Below are 22,268 nucleotides of genomic sequence, written 5' to 3' on the forward strand. Positions count from 1 at the left end.
TGCCTAGGATATCGGTGTTTATGCATTTCATTTTTGACGATTTCCAAGTAATCTGATATGATTCTTTTAATTTCAGTTGGGTCTGTTGTAATACCGCCCATCTCATTTCTTATTTGGGTTATTTGCTTCCTCTCCTGTTTTTCTTTTGTCAGTTTGGCCAATGGTTTATCAATTTTGTTGATTTTTTTCAAAGAACCAGCTTTTGGTCTTGTTAATTCTTTCAACTGTTTTTCTGTTTTCTATTTCATTTAGTTCTGCTCTAATCTGCATTATTTGTTTTCTTCTGGTGCCTGAGGGTTTCTTTTGTTTCTCTCTTTCTATTTGCTCAAGTTGTAGGGATGATTCTTTGGTTTTGGCCCTTTCTTCTTTTTGGATGTGTGCATTTATTGATATAAATTGACCTCTGAGCGCTGCTTTTGCTGTGTCCCAAAGGTTCCGATAGGAAGTATTTTCATTCTCATTGGATTCTTTGAATTTCTTTATTCCATCCTTAATGTCTTCTATAATCCAGTCTTTTTTGAGCAGGGTATTTTTTTAGTTGTTGTTCAGTTTTCAAGTGTTTTATTTCTTTTCCCTGCTTTTTCTGTTAATGATTTCTACTTCTATGGCCTTATGGTCAGAGATGATGCTTTGTAATGTTTCAGTGTTTTGGATTCTGCTACAGCTTGTTTTATGACCTAATACTTGGTCTATTCTAGCCTTTAGAAATTTTTAACAATAAAAAATGTTTTAAAAACTTGCATAGGCATCATATGACCTCAGAACCAACAGTTTTCTTACCCAGTAAGCTCATCAATTTGCCTGAACTTTTGAGAAGATTTTAGAAATCTCAGATAGGCAATTGGACAAAAATACACAGAAAAAAAAAAAAAAAACACAGAAGAGGAGGCAAAAATAATTCTATTTGACCGGATCTGTTTCAAATTTTACCACATTTGTTCTGGAGAGTAAGAAGAACAAGTTATTACAAAAAATATGCTAAGTGCATTAAGTGTAATAAATGAAGCAGAAGATAAAAGCAATAAGGAAAAGTATTTCTACTAAGAATATGTTTGAGGAATTAGGTTATAAATACTTACTTCATCTCCAGAACTTCCTCTAAATGTTTTCTCCTCTCTGCCCGAAGATTGGTCAAATGAGTTTCCTTTTCTGCCAGTGATTGCTGGGTTGAGGATAGCTTTGCTTTCATAGATTCTAGTTCCTGCTTTACTTTCTCCATGGCCATCAGTAACTCCTCCACCTGTGATAAATATGGAAAAGGAAAAAAAGAGAAGATCTTGATTAAATGAAGTTAGAGAAGCCAGGCAACAGTCAAACACCTGAGTCAACACATCTGAAGATACGTAGGAACACATCTTCAATTCTGTACTTTTCTGGATCAGACATACAAATGAAAAATAAATTGCAGAAGATAAAACAGATCTCTGATGATTCCTTCATTACACTTACTTTCAGTTTAGGTCAGAAAGAACTTCATTTTCTTTTTGATACATGTAAGGGCATTTTTTTTTTTTTTTAAGGGCATACAGGAGCCCTGTTGGCACAATGTTTAAGAGCTCAGCTGCTAACCAGAAGATCAGCAGTTTGAATCCACCAGCTGCTCTTTAGAAGCCATATGGGGCTGTTCTACCCTGTCCTATAAGGTCACTATGAGTCCGAATTGACCCGACAGTGACGGGTTTGGTTTCAGAAGGGCATGTAAGTCATCGGTTCAAGCCATCACACTCTGCCATAAACAATTCCTTTTTAGGAAGTTCTCTAAAAGTGATCCAAAAATTTCCATGGAAATAATATAGCACAAATGAAAACATAAGGAACAGAACCATAACAAATATTTATAGGAGAATTTTAGAAAATAAAAGACATAAACTTCACTAATAACAGATTCAAACGCAAAGGCATTCAACTGTGTGGATCATAACAAATTATGGATAACACTGTGAAGAATGGAAATTCCAGAACACTTAACTGTGCCCATGAAGAACCTGTACATAGATCAAGAGGCAGCTGTTCAGAAAGAGCAACGGGATACTGCGTGGTTTAAAGTCAGGAAAGGTGTGTGGCAGGGTTGTATCCTTTCACCATACTTATTCCATCTGTATGCTGAGCAAATAATGTGAGAAGTTGGACTATATGAAGAAGAAGATGGCATCAGGATTGGAGGAAGACTCATTAACAACCTGCACTATGCAGATGACACAACCTTGCTTTCTGGAAGTGAAGAGGACTTGAAGAACTTACTGATGAAGATCAAAGACCTCAGGCTTCATTATGAATTAGACCTCAACGTAAAGAAAACAAAAATCCTCACAACTGGACCAATAAGCCACATCACGATAAACGCAGAAAAGACTGAAGTTGTCAAGGATTTCATTTAACTTCGATCCAAAATCAACACCCATGAAAACAGCAGTCAAGAAATCAAAAGACACATTGCATTAGGTAAATCTGCTGCAGAGGACCTCTTTAAAGTGTTGAAAAGCAAAGATTATCACCTTGAAGATTAAGGTGTGCCTGACCCAAGCCATGGTATTTTCAATCACATCATATGCATGCAAAAGCTGGACAATAAATAAGGAAGACAGAAGAATTGACCCTATTGAATTGTGATGCTAGTGAAGAGTATTGAATATACCATGGATTGCCAAAAGAACGAACAAATCTGTCTTGGAAGAAATACAACCAGAACACTCCTTAGAATCAAGGATGGTAAGGCTATGTCTTACATACTTTGAACATGCTGTCAGGAGAGATCAGTCCCTGGAGAAGGACACCATGCTTGGTAAAGCACAGGGTCAATGAAATAGAGAAAGACACTCAATGAGATGGACTGACACAGTGGCTGCAACAATGGGCTCAAGCATAACAATGATTGTGGGATGGCGCAGGACTGGGCCTTGTTTTACTCTGTTGTGGTCACTATGTATGGAACCGGCTCAATGGCACCTAACAACAAGAGATTCAGTACGTACATAAATGAGTAATTTTCTTCCATCTAAGCCTAGATTTTCTTGTTTCACCATTTAAAGTTTTATTTTTTTTTTCAAACAGCTAAAATTCAAACAGATAATTTCTTGTTCTAAATCTAAGTAGGCACAGTTTTTAAAGAAGGCAGGAAGGAGAAAGACAAAAAAAGGCCAGATAGAAAGAAGACAGAAAAAACCTGAAAAAAAAAGTTGATAGAAACAGATCCAAAAAAAAAAACAAAACAAAAACTCCAAGAGAAAGAAGACATAACACCAAAACATGGGAAAAAGAAACTAAGAGAGCAAGGCATGTACTTCATCAGTCATTTCCACTTATGCTGGCTGGTCCCAAATCAAAACCATTTCAATAAACATGTTCATTTTAATTCAGAAGCAAAAAAAAATGTTAAGAAAAATATCTGTTATTAACAAAAAAAGTAACCCCAACCATGTAAGCAACCAGTCAACTGTACCTGAGTTTATGTCAGATTGCTGTTTACCAAGAAATAATCTTGGTGACAAATCTTTTCAGAGGTAGAGGTGGAGGCAGGTCAGAGCTTGGACATCTGTCATTCATTGACTCCTACACAGAACCAATTTGCATGATACAAAAACTGAGAGCATTTCAGAGGCAAAACTGCAGAATGACAAATCTGAGTTATTAACTGACCCCTGAATGTTAGTACTTCATACCTAAACAAAATCCCTATGTTGACTGGTAACAGCTGCTAAACACTGATAGTAAACAGATACATTTAGTTTTTTGGCACCTGAATTACTTTACTTTGTTCATCTTTTCCAAAGTGATCAAGTTAATGTCTTCAGCTAATAATGTCCTCACAGTCCCATCTGCTTCAGGAATATACGCTATTAAGCAGACACTTGGATACATATTCACATATCAGCAAGTATTACATAAACACACATCACTGCCCATCCTTTGGAAAACTGCCGGTAAGGATGATGCAATTTTATCAGTTTAATGTGAAATCCTATCTAGAATTGGGTGCAACTGATATACCAAGTTATATGCTTATGATTATACAAAATCTGTTATAGATAGCACCATTTACAGGATGAGAACAGGTTTGGCTAACGGGTCCACTACATAAAGTGTGGGATAGATTTATCTTTTATGAATTTATCTTAAACAGATCTCAAAAGATGCTTTCCCTATCCCTTTCTTTCACTACCCCAGGCAACCAATGGTATCACAGTTCCAAAACCGGCGAGATATTTTATGTGTACGCAAGCAAACACATACAAATAACCTAATCCTCCCTTTCTACACAAAAGGAAAATGTAATACTCTGTAATACTCTTAGGCAACTAAAATTTTTGTTAAACTTTTTATTGGAGTACAACATATGTACAGAAAAATACCAACCACCAACAACCAGTTGCCATCAAGTCAACTCTGACTCTTGATGACCATGCCTGTCAGAGTAGAACTGTGCTCCACTGAGTGAAAAATATAAAGTTGATAAATGTACAGCATGAAGAATTTTTGCCAAGTGAATACACCTATGTAGTCGGCACACAGATCAATAAGCAGATTATTACCAGTATCTCAGAAGGCCCCCAACACCTCCTTTTCAGATAAAGAAGTTAAATATAATTCTGACTTCTAACACTCTAGATGGGTTTTGACTGTTTTTTAAAACTTTATGCAAATTAAATTATATAGAATATAATTTTGAGTAGTGATTGTTTTTCACTCTGTTATGTCTGTGAGATACATTTTTGTTATAGGGTTTAATTATAGTTCTGTAATACTCATAACTATTTGCTATTAGACTGTAAGAAAATATCAAAATTTATTTCAGGTGATTTTGATAAAGAGAAGTTTTAAATTTTTTAAAGGAGTCCAAATAATTTTTAAAATTTTATGCTCCTTTATGTTCAGAGCTTTTTGTATACTGAATAAGAAAATTTTCTCTACCTCAAGACCATGAAGATATTCTATTTTTTCTTCTAAAAGCTTTATTGTTTTATGTTTCACGTTTAGATCTATAACATATATGCAACTAATTTTTGTATATGGTGTAATGGTCAAAATTCATTTTTATCAATGTGGATACTGAATTGGCTCAGCACTATAAACAGTGGAAAGATTTCAATAGTCAAGGGTAGAAGGTACTTCTTACCTACTTTACAAAAAATCAGAAATTATTTAAAGATTATTTATAAATTCTAGGATAAATGACTTAACAATGCTTCATACTGTATACCAAAAAAAAAAGAAGAAAAAAAAAAACCATACCCGTTGCTGTGGAGTCAATTCTGACTCACAGCAACCCTATAGGAGAGAGAAGAAATGCCCCATAGGGTTTCTAAGGAGCAGCTGGTAGATTCGAACTGCTAACCTTTTGGTTAGCAGCCATAGCTCTTAACCACTGCACCACCAGGGCTCTGTACTGTATACAACTGCCTTTAAATTTCAGAAATGAGCAATGTGAAATATTGTATGCATATTTAAAAAAGGAGCCACCATGTGTATATATTCCAGAACCAACAGTAAAACACACACCTGTATACTCACCACTTAGAACCTCTGCAAGTGCAGTTATCAAACTGCATCCCGCTCATGTTCCCAGTGAGAGGTAATTACCACTCTTAACTTGTATTATTTAGGCATTGCTTTTATTCTGAAACAAAATGCTGCTTAGTTTGTCCAGTTTATAAACTTTCTATGGAATCTTCTGACTTTCTTATTTCGTTTCGCATTTATGCTTTCGCACACACACACAAAAAGGCTCACCATATGTGTATGTTCTAGAACCAAGAGCATATTCACCACCCAGGAAATAGAAGCAATGACAATCTAGCAACAATGCATACCCCAGCACCCAGATTGTACTTCCTACTAAATTAGAATGGGCTTCTTGGAAAAATGTTTGATTTCAGATTTGGGATAAGAAATGTACAAGATAAACTTGGCACATCTTGTGCCAACAACCAAAACAAAGGTCATGTAACAGAGGTCATATCAAAACAACACAGATATCCTGACACCAAAACCAGATAAAGACGTCCTAAGAAAAAAAAACTACAGACGGCTATCCCTTATGAATACAGACAAAAACATCCTCAATTAAATACTAGAAAACTGAACCTAGCAACATATAAAAATCAGGTTGTGTTCCAGTAATGCAAAGTTGGTTTAACTTATGCAAATCAATATAATACACTATACTAAAACAGAATAAAGGAAAAAAACCACATGAGCGTCTCAGTATGCAGAAAAAAGTATCTGATAATATCCAATACCTTTTCCATAATAAAAACACTCAATAAAAATTAGGCAAGACAAAGAATTAAAAGGCATTCTAATTGCAAAGGAAGAAGTAAAACTATCTCTAGTTGTATATGAGATGATCTTATATAGAGAAAAAACCTAAGGAATTCACTAAAAAACAATTAGAACTAATGAACTATACCAACGTGTAGGATACATGATCGATATACAAAAATCGATTATCTATGCATTAGCAAAGAAGATTCTAAAAATGAAATTAAGAAAAATTCCATTTAAAATAGTGCCAAACAGAATAAATACCTAGGTATAAATTTAACAAAAGAATTGCAAGTTGTATATTCTGAAAACTACAAAACATTGTTGAAAGGATTTAAAGAAGACTTAAATAAATGGAAAGATGTTTATATTCATGGATCCAAAGACTTAATATTCTTAAGGCAATGCTCCCCATATAGATCCACAGAGTCAACATAATTCCAATAAAAACTCAGGCTGATTTTTTTTGCAGAAATTGACAAGCTGATCCTTAAATTAAAACGAAAATCAAAGAGATCTAGAAACCCAAACCATCTTGAAAAAGAAAAATGTTGCAGGATTCACACTTCTCAACTTCCAAAGTACTGTAGCACTGTAATGCTTCAGTAACCAAGACAAGGTGGTACTAGCATAGAATGGACAAATACAGCAACAGAAAACAACTGAGAGTCCAGAAATTTTAAAACCCTAACTTTTATGGTCAACTGATTTTTGACAAGGGTGCCAAGACAATTAAATGGTAAAGAACAATCTTTTCAACAAACAATGGTGGTACAACTGGATATCCCCATGGAAAAGAATGAAGTTGAACTCTTATCTCACACTATACACATAAAAGAACTTAAAATGGATAGATTATAGACCTAAATGTACAAGTTAAAACATCAAAACTCTGAAAAGAACACATAGGAGTAAATTCTCATGACCTTGGGTTAGGCAATGGTTTCTTCAGATATAACACCAAAAGCACTGGTGACAGAAAAAAACAAGTAAATTGGACTTCATAAAAATTAAAAACTTTGGGGCAATAAATAGCAAGTGAAAAAATAAACCATAACCTGGGGAGAAGATATTTGCAAATCATGTATTTGATAGGAAACTTGTATCTAGATTATAAAAAGAACATTTATAACTCAAAAAAAAAAAACCTAATGAAAAAATGGGCAAAGGAGCTGAAGAGGTATTTCTCCAAAGAAGATAAATAATCAATAAGTATATGGAAAGATGCTCAAGATCACTAGCCATTAGGGAAATGCAAATGAAAACCACAATGAGATACCACATCATACCCACTAGCATGACCAGTACTTAAAAAAATGGAAAATAACAAGTGTTGGTGATGATGTGGAGAAATTAGAACCCTTGTGCATTGCTGGTAGTAATATAAAACTGTACAGCTGCTGTGGAAAACAGTTTGGCAGTTCCTCAAAATGTTAAACATAGAGTTACTTTATGAACCAGTAATTCTACTCTAACGTATATGCCCAAGGGAAATGAAAACATATGTCCTCAAAAAAAAAAATGTTCATAGAAGCTTTATTCATAATAGCCAGAAACGAGAAACAACTCAAAAGTCCATCAACAGATGAATGGAAAAAATGTGGTATACTCATGTAATGGAATGTGATTCATCAATACGAAGGGATGAAGTACCAATACAGGCTATAACATGGATGAGTGACAGAAAATAGATTAGTGGTTGTTTAGGGCTGGCGGTGAGGAAGTTGGGGGAAACGGAGAGTTCACAGCTAAAGAATACATACAGGGTTTCTTTTGGGTGGACAAAAATGTCCTATGTTTGTGTTGATGGTCATACAACCTTGTGAAGATATTAAAAAGCATTGACTTGTACACTTTAAATGGGTGAATGATATGGTATGTGAATTGTATCTCAATAAATGTCTTTTAAAAGATGGATATTATGTGTCCACACAAAGACTGGTATGTGAATATTCATAGCAGCATTATTCACAACAGTGAAAAACTAAAAACAATCCAAATGTTCACCAACTGGAGACTGAATAAATAAAATGTGTGTATCCAGACAATGGAATACTGTTCAGCAATAAAAAGGAACAACCTACTAATATCTGCTACATCATGGAAGAACCTCAAGACACTGTTACGTGAAAGAAGCAAGAGACTACATAAAGCATGATTCCATTTATGCGAAATACCTGGAAAAGACAAATCTACAGGCATAAATCAGGTAAGTGGCTGTCTGTGCTGAAGGTGGAAACAATATTTGTTAATATTTAATTGATAGTATACAGGCAAGAGGGACTGTTTTGAGATGATGCAAATGTTGTAAAACTGGATTGTGGTGATGGCTTCGGAACTCTGTAGATTTACTAAAAGCCACTGAATCATACACTTAAAACGGTTGAATTTTATGGCATGTAAATTACTTCTCAATAAAAGCTGTTAAAAAAAAATTAACGACCATGTATCACAGTATATGTATGCAAGAGTTTCTCTGATATACAAGGTATACTTAGCAGTGGAACTTCTCTGTTGTGGGATAATTTACTTCAGAATGCCAAATTGTTTTTCAGAAATGATTTTGCCAATTTACATTTCCACCAGGAGTGTATTAGAGTTCCTGTTGCTCTATATTCTTGCCGCAAAAAATTTTCAATTCTGCCAAAGTGACAGATGTTAAAAATGGTATTTACTATGAATTTAATTACATTTTCCTGCTTATTAGTAAGGTTAAACACGTCTCATTTGTTTAGGGGTCTTTTGTGCTTCTTCCTCTAAATTCCCAGTCAAATCTTCTAAGTCGTTACTTAGCTAATTTACATTAATTGTAATCATTGACATTTTTGGATTTATTACAATTTTATTTTATGGTTTGTATGTAATCAGCCCTATCTATGCTTCTTTTTCTCTGATTTTTTTTTAGGGGGAAGGGGAGCTTCTTGGGGTTATCTTTCTTCATTCCATATTGTCTACTTACTTGGAAGCAATATATTTGTGATGGTTAAGGTTGTGTGTCAACGTGGCTGGGCCACGATTCTCTGTGGTTTGGCAGTCATGATGTAGTTTGGCAGTCATATAATAACGCAATCACTTCCATGATGAGATCTGATATAATGTGATTATCTCCATGATGGGACGTGCTGGGAGTAGCAATCAGTAAAGGGAGTTTCCTTGTGGGTGTGGCCTGCATCCAGTATAGGTGGGCTTTCTGGTAAGGCTCACTGGCTTTTGCTTGCTCTGGATCCTGAAGCAGCCAGCTTGACAGAACGATGGAATGGTCTTCCAAAGATACGATTATGGTGCCAGCTAGGTGGCAATACCTTCCAGGGTAGAGGCAATTTCTCCAGGAGGCTGTATATGCTCTAAACCAGTATCCCAATATATGGTACTGTCTCTCCCATAGCCAAGATTCATGGGTCCAGGAATCAAGTGGTGGAAATGGGAGTGGCACCACTCACTATTACCCTTAGTGACCCACCTGCAAAATTTTTGCTTCCCATCCCCATAACCTTATGCTCTGTGGGTCTAGAGTTCTTAGTTCCAAAAGGAGGGATGCTCCCACCTGGAGACACATCATTGATTCCATTGAACTGGAAGTTAAGAATGACACCTGGCCACTTTGGGCTCCTTATGCCTCTGAATCAACAGGCTAAGAAGGCAGTTACCATACTGGCTGGTGTGACTAGTCCTGATTACCAAGAGGAAATCAGGCTGATATTATATAACAGAGGTAAAGAGTATGTCTGGAATGCAGGAGATCTCTTAGAATGTCTCTTAGTACTACCATGTCCTGTGATTTAAGTCAATGGAAAACTACAGCAGCCCAATTCTGACAGGACTATTAATAGCCCAGACCTTTCAGGAAAAAAGGTTTGGGTCACCCCACCAGGCAAAGAACCAGGACCAGCTGAGGTGCTTGCTGAGGGCAAAGGGAATACAGCATGGTGCAGAAACAAGGACTATAATTATTATGAGTATTTCTTCCTTGAATGTAGGCGCCAAATATTTTTGTTTTCACCTATGAAATGTAAGATGTAAATAGGACTAGTGTGTTTTTGGTTGTACACACGTCAGTTGTATCACATTAGGCACAAGTATGACTATAACTGTCTTTATTCAGAGATTAAGTACGGTTTAAGGAGATGTATACAGGTGCCAAATTAACAAGGGGTGGACTGTGATGGTAAGGTTTTGTGTCAACTTGGCTGAGCCATGATTCTCACCGATTTGGCAGTTATGATATAGTTTGGCAATTGTATAATGATGCAATCACCTCCATGATGAGATCTGATATAATGTGATCACCTCCATGATGGGATCTGCTATGAATTGCCAATCAGCTGAAAGACAGTTTCCTTGAGGATGTGGCCTGCATTTGATATAGGTGGACTTTCAGGCAAGGCTCGCTGGTTTTTGCTCACTGTGGATCCTGCAGCTGGCTCCTGTTCATCTGACCTTTGGTTCTTGTGACTTGAGCTAGCTTACCTGCCGATCTTGGGATTCCATCAGTTTCTGCAGACTGGATCTTGGGTTCGCCACCCCTTGCAGCTACGTGAGTTGGGAGAAGCCTCCAGCCTGACTGTAAAAATGGCTTGGGGGCAATGCCTGACCTCCTCCAACTTCACCAGGGAGAAGGAGAACCAAGATCAAGGCTGACTCCCACGAGGCAGAGGCCAGACAAACCTCTCTGCCATCTTTACCAATTCTGACACCAACTGTTCCTCCCACAGCACTCTCTACTTCTCTGCTAGGTTTGATAATTCATTGCAATGGCCACAAAGAACTCACAGGCCATACTAATGATTATGCGGTTTATTAGAGAAGTAACAGTTACAATTCAAGCTCAGGAACACTCGGCATACAGTTCGTCCATCAGGTCAGCCTCTTACAAGCTGTGTTCACAGGCATGCCTTTCCCTGGCCATTGGCCGCTGCCCAAAGTCCACTCAGCTTTCTCTCTCCATGGGCCGGGACGCCCACCACACCATCTCCTGTTGCCGAGCCCCTGCTGTTGGGTCTCTTGCCACTGCTTCTCACCATCTTCAAGGTTACAGCTCAAACTCTCTGTCTCCTGCTTCCAGGAGCTTCTCAGCATAGGGATCCCAGGTCCAAAGGACACATTCTCTGCTCCTGGCTATTCTTCCTTGGTGATGACAGGATCCTCCTCTCTGCTCTGGAAGTGGCTCTCTTTTAAGGCAAAACTTACCAATTCCCTCAGAGGGCCACAATTACCCTGTCTCACAATTCCACCCAGTCCCCTGGGTGGGAGTTACAAAGCCATGGCTAGAAAGGTCACATAAAAGTAATCATTTGCACTGCACTGACCCTTGGATTTGGGACTTTGCAGCCTCTACAACTGTGTGAGCCATTTCCTGGATATCTCTCTCGCACGCTCTCTCTCTCTATACATAGATGCTTCACTGGTTTTGCTTCTCTAGAGAACCCAGCCTAAGACAATATTTTATTTATATCTGTTAAGTGTTACCCTAGAAATTTATGACTTACATACTATTTCTGACATTTTAGTTCTTTCTTTGAACTCCACCAGTCATTCTTATTTTCCTAACAGTCAATATTTATCTAAATTAACCGACCTGCGTACCACTTTTACTCTTCACTATCTTCTTGTAGCTCAAATCTTCGCTCTCAGACCAATTTCCTTCTGCCTGAATAATGTCCTTTAGAATTTCCCTTAGTGAAGGTCTGCTCACAAGAATATTTTCACTTTCTGTTCATCTGAACAGATTTTCATTTTGCCCAAATTATTAAAAGATATTTTTGTTTTCAATGATGCTACTGAGATGTCAGACTGTTGCTCTTTTAAAGGCCTTCCTTGTTTCTTTTCCCTCTCCCTCCCTTCTTCCAATTTTGTTTGGAATTTGCTGGGCTCCTTGAATCTGTGGATTTGCGTCTTTTCTCAGCTCTAGAAAACTCTCAGCCATTACTTCTTTAAATCTCAGCCCTATCCTGTTATTTTTCTCCTCTCCTTCTAAAGTTCTAATTAGATATATGTTAAACTTTCTCACCATTTATCCTCCACATCTTTTAAATTCTCTTTCATATTTGCATACTTCTTTATTCCTACACTGGGCTGTACTAAGTATAGTTACCTTAGTTCTTACTTTGACATGGCTAATTCTCCTCCTGGTTCAGTCTAGTCTGCTTTTATATGTACTCAGAGTTTTTCAAGCATTACATTTTTCATTTCTAGTCCTATTTGGTTGTTTTTCTCCTTGTTCTTTACGTGTATTTTCAAGTCTCTCTCATTTCTTTAAATATTATAACTACTTAAGCATCTTGCAATTTTAACATCTGAATTTTTTAAGGTCTGATTCTGCTGGCTCTCACTCATTATATTTTATTTTCCTGTTTTCTTTTTTTTAACTATGATGTTAATTTTCCTTGGTACTTTCTGAAAATATTTTGAAGCCTGAGTTGAATACAGGATCTTCTTCAACCTAGAAGCAAGACCAGTCCTGGACTATTTTTAAGCTAAACTCTCAGATTAAGGTTTTTTTTTAGATACTAAGAATGGTGAACTTGGACAACAAATGCATGAAAAAGTCAGCCCATAATTGTGAATTCTCAAGGAAGAACTTCTCCCCTTAACTCAGCACTCAAGGTTGAGACAGTTTTCTTTGCATCGTCTGGTAAAGATAGGAAATATTTATTTCTAATTTACTCATACACTGAGGGCATATATGCTTGTAAAGTTCTAGTTTGTGTATTAGGAGGAGGAATGCCTATCAGATTGGGCTGCACTGGACTGCTTCTTTTGTCTTGCCAAAACACACAAACAAAAAAAACACTGTTCAAGTTCACTAGTTTATCAAGTACTTATCTCTGGATTCCCTGACTATTTATCCCCTGGCCTGAGAATTTCTTCCTTTCTTGCCAATTAATGAATGCATATTTTATCAATCATCTTCAATTGTTTCTGTGGAAGTTATTTTCTTGGCATCCAGTCTGACATGTGTGCAGACATGTTTTACCTTGCATTCAAAACTTTTACTTTCAGAATTTGTCTGTTAGTAAGATACAATTTTCTTAAAGATTGCTTAATTTTCCCATCCATTTCAGTGCCAGATCCTCAAGATACTTCTGCCTCAGATTGTACATATATTCAAAAAAGTTTTAAAGCATTTTAGTATTCAAGGAAAAACAGTACCATCAACCAAGATTTTTAACTAATCATTTGATTAGTGTTCTGGCTCCAAGCCAGGGAGAAAAAGTTTCAAAGTCAAATTGAATTACTTCACTGTCTGTTATTTTTCTACAATCCAAGAGAACACGTTCAGCTAGAATCATTTGGCTATATATTCCATTACATGCCTACCACACAGCAGTTGTGGCATAGCATTGAGTATAGTCAACTAAGAAATGAAGGTAATGAAAACTGAGTAGAAGAAAAGGAGAGATAAACCACACACTAAACAATGAAGTGCCTTGCAATTTTACAATATGCTCAGGTCACAGAAAGATTGTCAAAAGCACATGTTTTAAGACACAAAAAAAGCCCAGGCCAGAGCTGGGATTCAAGTATGTAATTTAACTGCCTCGAATAACATATTAAGGAGAAAGCACTAGGCTCGACAGTGTGCACTGCCAGCAGAACCAGATGGTTTGCTTAAATCACAAACTAATAAACCTTAAATTTTTTTTTTTTTTTTTTTTTCAGAATAGGAAGGGAACGAATATGACTTTATCACAGACCCATTTTCCTTAAGAATGCAAGAGGGTACGCTTCGGGTGCTGGCAAAGCCTGCACCTTCAAGTTTCTGACCTTCTCTTCTTCCACAACTAAAAAAACTTACCTTTTGTAGTTTCCAAGATACTTAATTATAGAAAATCTTATTGTAGTTTCTTTGTAGGGCAAGGGGCATAAGACTCCAAAGGAAGAAAATGATTATAAGGAAAAAGGAGTGGTACAAAAAGACTACCCAGAGGTTACGCATTCATCATATAAGTCAGGCTTTCACTTGAGGTCTGTTAGTTTTCCCAAATTGAACAAAATTCTAGAATAAAACCCACTCTCTTTTACAATTAAAAAAATTAGAAAGTGGAGGCTGGGCCAAGATGGCGGACTAGGTGGACGCTACCGCGGATCCCTCTTGCAACAAAGACTCGGAAAAACAAGGGAATCGATCACATACATAACAATCTACGAACTCTGAACAACAAGCACAGACTTAGAGACGGAAAACGAACAACTACGGGCAGACAGCGACCGTTTTCAGAACTAGGAGCCAGCGTACCAGGCAGGTGACCTTCGGAGCCCGATCTGGGGCAGAGCCCAGGAGGGCAGATGGCACAGAAGGGGGGCCCAACCCTTCCCCCCCCGAACCCATCCCGGGAGGAAGTCTAGCTGGTTGGCGCCGGCAGCGTAGCGGCGCAGCCGGAGGGAGAAGCACCCGGGAGGCAGTGACTGATCTGGGAGTGGGGAGAACAGCGTCCCAGCCGGGAAGCCGTCCCGCCGAGAGTTTGGCTGGAAGCGGGCGGGGCGCGGGGGGGGGGTCAGCTATATTTCCCTAAAGCGACCCCGGGGCGGGGCCCACACGTTCGTGCGGGGGGACGCACGCCCAGTCCGCGCGTGTGGCGTGGCGCACCGGAGGGAGAAGTCCCCGGGAGGAAGTGACCAGTCATGGAGCGGGGAAAGCAGCGTCCCAGCCAGGGTGCCGTCCTGCTGGGATTTGGGTGCACGTGCGGGCGGGGCGTGAGCTCGGGGTCCAATTTTATTACCCTGAATTGACCCAGGGGGCGGGCCCACCTGGTCGTGCGGGTGACGCCCACCCAGTTCGCGCGAGAGGTGTGGCGCACCGGAAGGAGAAGTCCCCGGGAGAAAGTGACTGGTCTCGGAGCTCGGAAAGCAGCGCCCCAGCAGGGGAGGCGTCCCGCTGGGATTTGGGCGCGCGCGCGGGCAGGGCGTGAGCACGGGGTCCAATTATATTCCTCTGAATTGACCCAGGGGGCGGGCCCACCTGGTCGTGCGGGTGACGCCCACCCAATTCGCGCGTGCGGTGCGGCAATCCGGAAGGGGAAGTCCTCGGGAGGAAGTGACTGGTCCCAGAGCGGGGAAAGCAGCGTCCCAGCCGGGAAGTCGTCCCGCTGGGATTTGGGCGCGCACGCGGGCGGGACGTGACCGCGGGGCCCAATTATATTCGCCTGAATAGACCCTGGGGGCGGGCCCACCCGTTCATGCGGGAAACGCCCACCCAGTTCACGCGAGCAGTGCCGCGCACTGGAGGGAGAAGTCCCCGGGAGGAAGTGACTGGTCTCAGAGCGGGGAAAGCAGCGTCCCAGCCAGGGACCCATCCCGCCCGGATTTTGGCGGATGGGGGCGGAGCGTGAACGCGGTGTTCAGCTCTATATTCTGTGGTGCTACACTCCTAGCTCTCTGATCCCTCCCCCACCCTCCCCAGGCGGCTCCATTAACATCCGAATACCCGGAGCCAGAGGGAGAATTCAGATAGGGATCTGACTGCATTTTTTTTAGCTGATTACCTGGAAAATCTAGTTTCCCAGTGATGGCTCGGAGACAGCACTCCGTATCAAACCACATAAAGAAACAGACCATGACAGCTTCTCCAACCCCCCAAACAAAAGAATCAAAATCTTTCCCAAATGAAGATACAATCCTGGAATTATCAGATACAGAATATAAAAAACGAATTTACAGAATGCTTAAAGATATCACAAATGAAATTAGGATAAATGCAGAAAAAGCCAAGGAACACACTGATAAAACTGTTGAAGAACTCAAAAAGATTATTCAAGAACATAGTGGAAAAATTAATAAGTTGCAAGAATCCATAGAGAGACAGCATGTAGAAATCCAAAAGATTAACAATAAAATTACAGAATTTGACAACGCAATAGAAAGTCAGAGGAGCAGACTCGAGCAATTAGAATGTAGACTGGGACTTCTGGAGGACCAGGGAAACAACACCAACGTAGCTGAAAAAAAATCAGATAAAAGAATTAAAAAAAATGAAGAAACCCTAAGAATCACGTGGGACTCTATCAAGAAGGATAACTTGCGAGTGATTGGAGTCCCAGAACAGGGAGGGGGGACAGAAAACACAGAGAAAATAGTTGAAGAACTCCTGACGCAAAACTTCCCTGACATCATGAAAGACGAAAGGATATCTATCCAAGATGCTCATCGAACCCCATTTAAGATTGATCCAAAAAGAAAAACACCAAGACATATTATCATCAAACTTGCCAAAACCAAACACAAACAGAAAATTTTAAAAGCAGCCAGGGAGAAAAGAAAGGTTTCCTTCAAGGGAGAATCAATAAGAATAAGTTCAGACTACTCAGCAGAAACCATGCAGGCAAGAAGGGAATGGGACGACGTATACAGAGCACTGAACGAGAAAAACTGCCAACCAAGGATCATATATCCAGCAAAACTCTCTCTGAAATATGAAGGAGAAATTAAGATATTTACAGATAAACACAAGTTTAGAGAATTTGCAAAAACAAAACCAAGACTGCAAGAAATGCTAAAGGAGATTGTTTGGCCGGATGACCAATAATATCAGGTACCAGCACAATACAAGGTCACAAAACAGAACGTCCTGATATCAACGCAACTCAAATAGGGAAAGCACAAAAACAAACAAGTTAAGACTAATTCTAAAAAATAAATAAATAAACAAAATAATACACATAACAGGAAATCATGGAAATCAATAGATAAACGATCACAATAATCAAAAAGAGGGACTAAATATAGGAGGCATTGAACTGCCAGATGGAGAGTGATACAAGGTGATATAGAACGATACAAGTTAGGTTTTTACTTAGAAAAATAGGGGTAAATACTACTACTACTACTACTACTACTACTAATAATAATAATAAGGTAACCACAAAAAGGAATATCAATTCCATAACTCAAGAAAAAAGCCAACAAAAACGTAACGACTCAACAAACACAAAGTTAAACATTATGAAAATGAGGATCTCACAAGCTACTAGGAAAAATGTCTCAGCACAAAAAAGCATGTGGAAAAATGAAATGGCCAACAACACACATGAAAAGGCATCAAAATGACAGCACTAAAAACTTATTTATCTATAATTACGCTGAATGTAAATGGACTAAATGCACCAATAAAGAGACAGAGAGTCACGGACTGGATAAAGAAACATGATGCATCTATATGCTGCCTACAAGAGACACACCTTAGACTTAGAGACACAAACAAACTAAAACTCAAAGGATGGCAAAAAATATATCAAGCAAACAATAAGCAAAAAAGAAGAAGAGTAGCAATATTAATTTCTGACAAAATAGACTTTAGACTTAAATCGCCACAAAGGATAAAGAAGGACACTATATAATGATAAAAGGGACAATTGATCAGGAAGACATAACCATATTAAATATTTACGCACCTAATGACAGGGCTGCAAGATACATAAATCAAATTTTAACAGAATTGAAAAGTGAGATAGACACCTCCACATTTATAGTAGGAGACTTCAACACACCACTTTCGGAGAAGGACAGGACATCCAGTAAGAAGCTCAATAGAGACACGGAAGACCTACTTACAACAATCAACCAACTTGACCTCATTGACTTATACAGAACTCTCCACCCAACTGCTGCAAAATATACTTTTTTTTCTAGTGCACATGGAACATTCTCTAGAATAGATCACATATTAGGTCATAAAACAAATCTTTGCAGAATCCAAAACATCGAAATATTACAAAGCATCTTCTCAGACCACAAGGTCATAAAAGTGGAAATCAATAACAGAAAAACTAGGGAAAAGAAATCAAATACTTGGAAAATGAACAATACCCTCCTGAAAAAAGACTGGGTTATAGAAGACATCAAGGAGGGAATAAGGAAATTCTTAGAAAGCAACGAGAATGAAAATACTTCCTATCAAAACCTCTGGGACACAGCAAAAGCAGTGCTCAGAGGCCAATTTATATCGATAAATGCACACATACAAAAAGAAGAAAGAGCCAAAATCAGAAAACTGTCCTGACAACTTGAACAAATAGAAAGTGAGCAACAAAAGAACCCATCAGGCACGAGAAGAAAACAAATAATAAAAATCAGAGCTGAACTAAATGAATTAGAGAACAGAAAAACAATTGAAAGAATTAACAAAGCCAAAAGCTGGTTCTTTGAAAAAATTAACAAAATTGATAAACCATTGGCTAGACTGACTAAAGAAAAACAGGAAAGGAAACAAATAACCCGAATAAGAAACGAGAAGGACCACATCACAACAGAACCAAATGAAATTAAAAGAATCATTTCAGATTACTACGTAAAACTGTACTCTAACAAATTTGAAAACCTAGAAGAAATGGATAAATTCTTGGAACAATACTACCTACCTAAACTAACACATTCAGAAGTAGAACAACTAAATAGACCCATAACAAAAAAAGAGATTGAAACGGTAATCAAAAAACTCCCAACAAAAAAAAGTCCTGGCCCAGACGGCTTCACTGCAGAGTTCTAACAAACCTTCAGAGAAGACTTAACACCATTACTATTGAAGGTATTTCAAAGCATAGAAAAAGACGGAATACTACCCAACTCATTCTATGAAGCTACCATCTCCCTGATACCAAAACCAGGTAAAGACATTACAAAAAAAGAAAATTTTAGACCTATATCCCTCATGAACATAGATGCAAAAATCCTCAACAAATTTCTAGCCAATAGAATCCAACAACACATCAAAAAAATAATTCACCCTGATCAAGTGGGATTTATACCAGGTATGCAAGGCTGGTTTAATATCAGAAAAACCATTAATGTAATCCATCACATAAATAAAACAAAAGATAAAAACCACATGATCTTATCAGCAGATGCAGAAAAGGCATTTGACAAAGTTCAACACCCATTTATGATAAAAACTCTTACCAAAATAGGAACTGAAGGAAAATTCCTCAACATAATAAAGGGCATCTATGCAAAGCCAACAGCCAATATCACTCTAAATGGAGAGAACCTGAAAGCATTTCCCTTGAGAACGGGAACCAGACAAGGATGCCCTTTATCACTGCTATTATTCAACATCGTACTTGAAGTCCTAGCCAGGGCAATTAGGCTAGACAAAGAAATAAAGGGTATCCAGATTGGTAAGGAGGAAGTAAAGCTATCCCTATTTGCAGATGACATGATCGTATACATGGAAAACCCTAAGGAATCCTCCAGAAAACTACTGAAACTAATAGAAGAGTTTGGCAGAGTCTCAGGTTACAAAATAAACATACAAAAATCACTTGGATTCCTCTACATCAACAAAAAGAACACCGAAGAGGAAATAACCAAATCAATACCATTCACAGTAGCCCCCAAGAAGATAAAATACTTAGGAATAAATCTTACCAAGGATGTAAAAGACCTATACAAAGAAAACTATAAAACTCTGCTACAAGAAATCCAAAAGGACATACTTAAGTGGAAAAACATACCCTGCTCATGGATAGGAAGACTTAACATAGTAAAAATGTCTATTCTACCAAAAGCCATTTATACATATAACGCACTTCCAATCCAAATACCAATGTCATACTTTAAGGGGATAGAGAAACAAATCACTAATTTCATATGGAAGGGAAAGAACCCCCGGATAAGCAAAACATTACTGAAAAAGAAGAAGAAAGTGGGAGGCCTCACCCTACCTGATTTCAGAACCTATTATATAGCTACAGTAGTCAAAACAGCCTGGTACTGGTACAACAACAGGCACATAGACCAATGGAACAGAATTGAGAACCCAGACATAAATCCATCCACGTATGAGCAGCTGATATTTGACAAAGGCCCAGTGTCAGTTAATTGGGGAAAAGATAGTCTTTTTAACAAATGGTGCTGGCATAACTGGATATCCATTTGCAAAAAAATGAAACAGGACCCATACCTCACACCATGCACAAAAACTAACTCCAAGTGGATCAAAGACTGAAACATAAAGACTAAAACGATAAAGATCATGGAAGAAAAAACAGGATCAACCCTAGGAGCCCTAATACAGGGCATAGAGAATACAAACCATTACCAAAAATGATGAAGAGAAACCAGATAACTGGGAGCTCCTAAAAATCAAACACCTATGCTTATCTAAAGACTTCACCAAAAGAGTAAAAAGACCACCTACAGACTGGGAAAGAATATTCAGCTATGACATCTCAGACCAGCGCCTGATCTCTAAAATCTACATGATTCTGTCAAAACTCAACCACAAAAAGACAAACAACCCAATCAAGAAGTGGGCAAAGGAGAGGAACACACATTTCACTAAAGAAGATATTCAGGCAGCCAACAAATACATGAGGAAATGCTCCCGATCATTAGCCATTAGAGAAATGCAAATTAAAACTACGATGAGATTCCATCTCACACCAACTAGACTGGCATTAATCCAAAAAACACAAAATAATAAATGTTGGAGAGGCTGCGGAGAGATTGGAACTCTCATACACTGCTGGTGGGATTGTAAAATGGTACAACCACTTTGGAAATCCATCTGGCGTTATCTTAAACAGTTAGAAATAGAACTACCATACAACCCAGAAATCCCACTCCTTGGAATATACCCTAGAGATACAAGAGCCTTCACACAAACAGATATATGCACACCCATGTTTATTGCAGCTCTGTTTACAATAGCAAAAAGCTGGAAGCAACCAAGGTGTCCGTCAACGGACGAATGGGTAAATAAATTGTGGTATATTCACACAATGGAATACTACGCATCGATAAAGAACAGTGACGAATCTCTGAAACATTTCATAACATGGAGGAATCTGGAAGGCATTATGCTGAGCGAAATGAGTCAGTTGCAAAAGGACAAATATTGTATAAGACCACTATTATAAGATCTTGAGAAATAGAAAAAACGGAGAAGAACACAGACTTATGTGGTTACAAAGGGGGGAGGGAGGGAGGGAGGGAGAGGGCTTTTTATTGATCAATCTGTAGATAAGAACTGCTTTGGGTGAAGGGAAAGACAACACTCAATACAAGGAAGGTCAGCCTAATTGGACTGGATTAAAAGCAAAGAGGTTTCCGGGATAAAATGAAAGCTTCAAAGGTCAGCGGAGCAGGGGTGGGGGTCTGGGGAACTTGGTTTGAGGGGACTTCTAAGTCAATGGGGAAAATAATTCTATTATGAAAACATTCTGCATCCCACTTTGAATTGTGGCACCTGGGGTCCTAAATGCGAACAAGCAGCCATCTAAGATACATCAATTGGTCTCAAGCCACCTGGAGCAAAGGCAAAGGAAGAACACCAAGGTCACACGACAACTAAGAACCCAAGAGACAGAAAGGGCCACATGAACCAGAGACCTACATCATCCTGAGACCAGAAGAACTAGTTGGTGCCCGGCCACAACCGATCTCTGCCCTGTCAGGGAGCACAACAGACAACTCCTGAGGGAGCAGGAGACCAATGGGATACAGACCCCAAATTCTCATAAAAAGACCATACCTAATGGTATGATTGCGACTAGAGGAATCCCAGAGACAATGCTCCCCAGAACTTCTGATGGCACAGGACAGGAACCATCCCCGAAGACAAATCATCAGGCATGAAAAGGACTGGTCAGTGCGGGGGAGAGAGATGCTGATGAAGAGTGAGCTAATTAAATCAGGTGGACACTGGAGAGTGTGTTGGCAACTCTTGACTGGAGAGGGGATGGGAAGATAGAGAGAGAGGGAAGATGGCAAAATTGGCACGAAACGAGACTGTAAGGGCTGACTCAATAGGGGGCGAGCAAGTGGGAGAAGGGAGTAAGATGTATGTAAACCTACATGTGACAGACTGATTGGAATGGTAAATGTTCACTTGAAGCTTAATAAAAATTAAAAAAAAAAAAAAATTAGAAAGTTACCAAGCTCAACTCAGGAGCATTTTTTAAGTACGCGTTTAGTGAGAACTTTAAAAAAAAGGTAAATCCTCTCCTAACAAACTCTTTTATTTAGGTATCTCACAGTCAATACTAACGAGAATTTGAATTTACATTTTCTAA

At 38.7% G+C, this 22,268-nt stretch overlaps 1 protein-coding gene across 12 annotated transcripts in view; it reads right to left on the reverse strand.

Moving 5' to 3' along the window:
- Window positions 1-22,268, reverse strand: part of ERC1 (ELKS/RAB6-interacting/CAST family member 1) — a 530,770-nt gene that overhangs the window by 210,459 nt on the left and 298,043 nt on the right. For all 12 annotated transcript variants that reach the window (XM_049885108.1, XM_049885107.1, XM_049885109.1 and 9 more), the window contains one exon: window positions 1,080-1,240. In XM_049885108.1, the coding sequence (XP_049741065.1) occupies window positions 1,080-1,240 (161 nt within the window). The remainder of the gene's footprint in view (window positions 1-1,079; window positions 1,241-22,268) is intronic.

Source organism: Elephas maximus, chromosome 4 (assembly GCF_024166365.1).
Source record: "Elephas maximus indicus isolate mEleMax1 chromosome 4, mEleMax1 primary haplotype, whole genome shotgun sequence".
NCBI lineage: Eukaryota > Metazoa > Chordata > Mammalia > Proboscidea > Elephantidae > Elephas > Elephas maximus.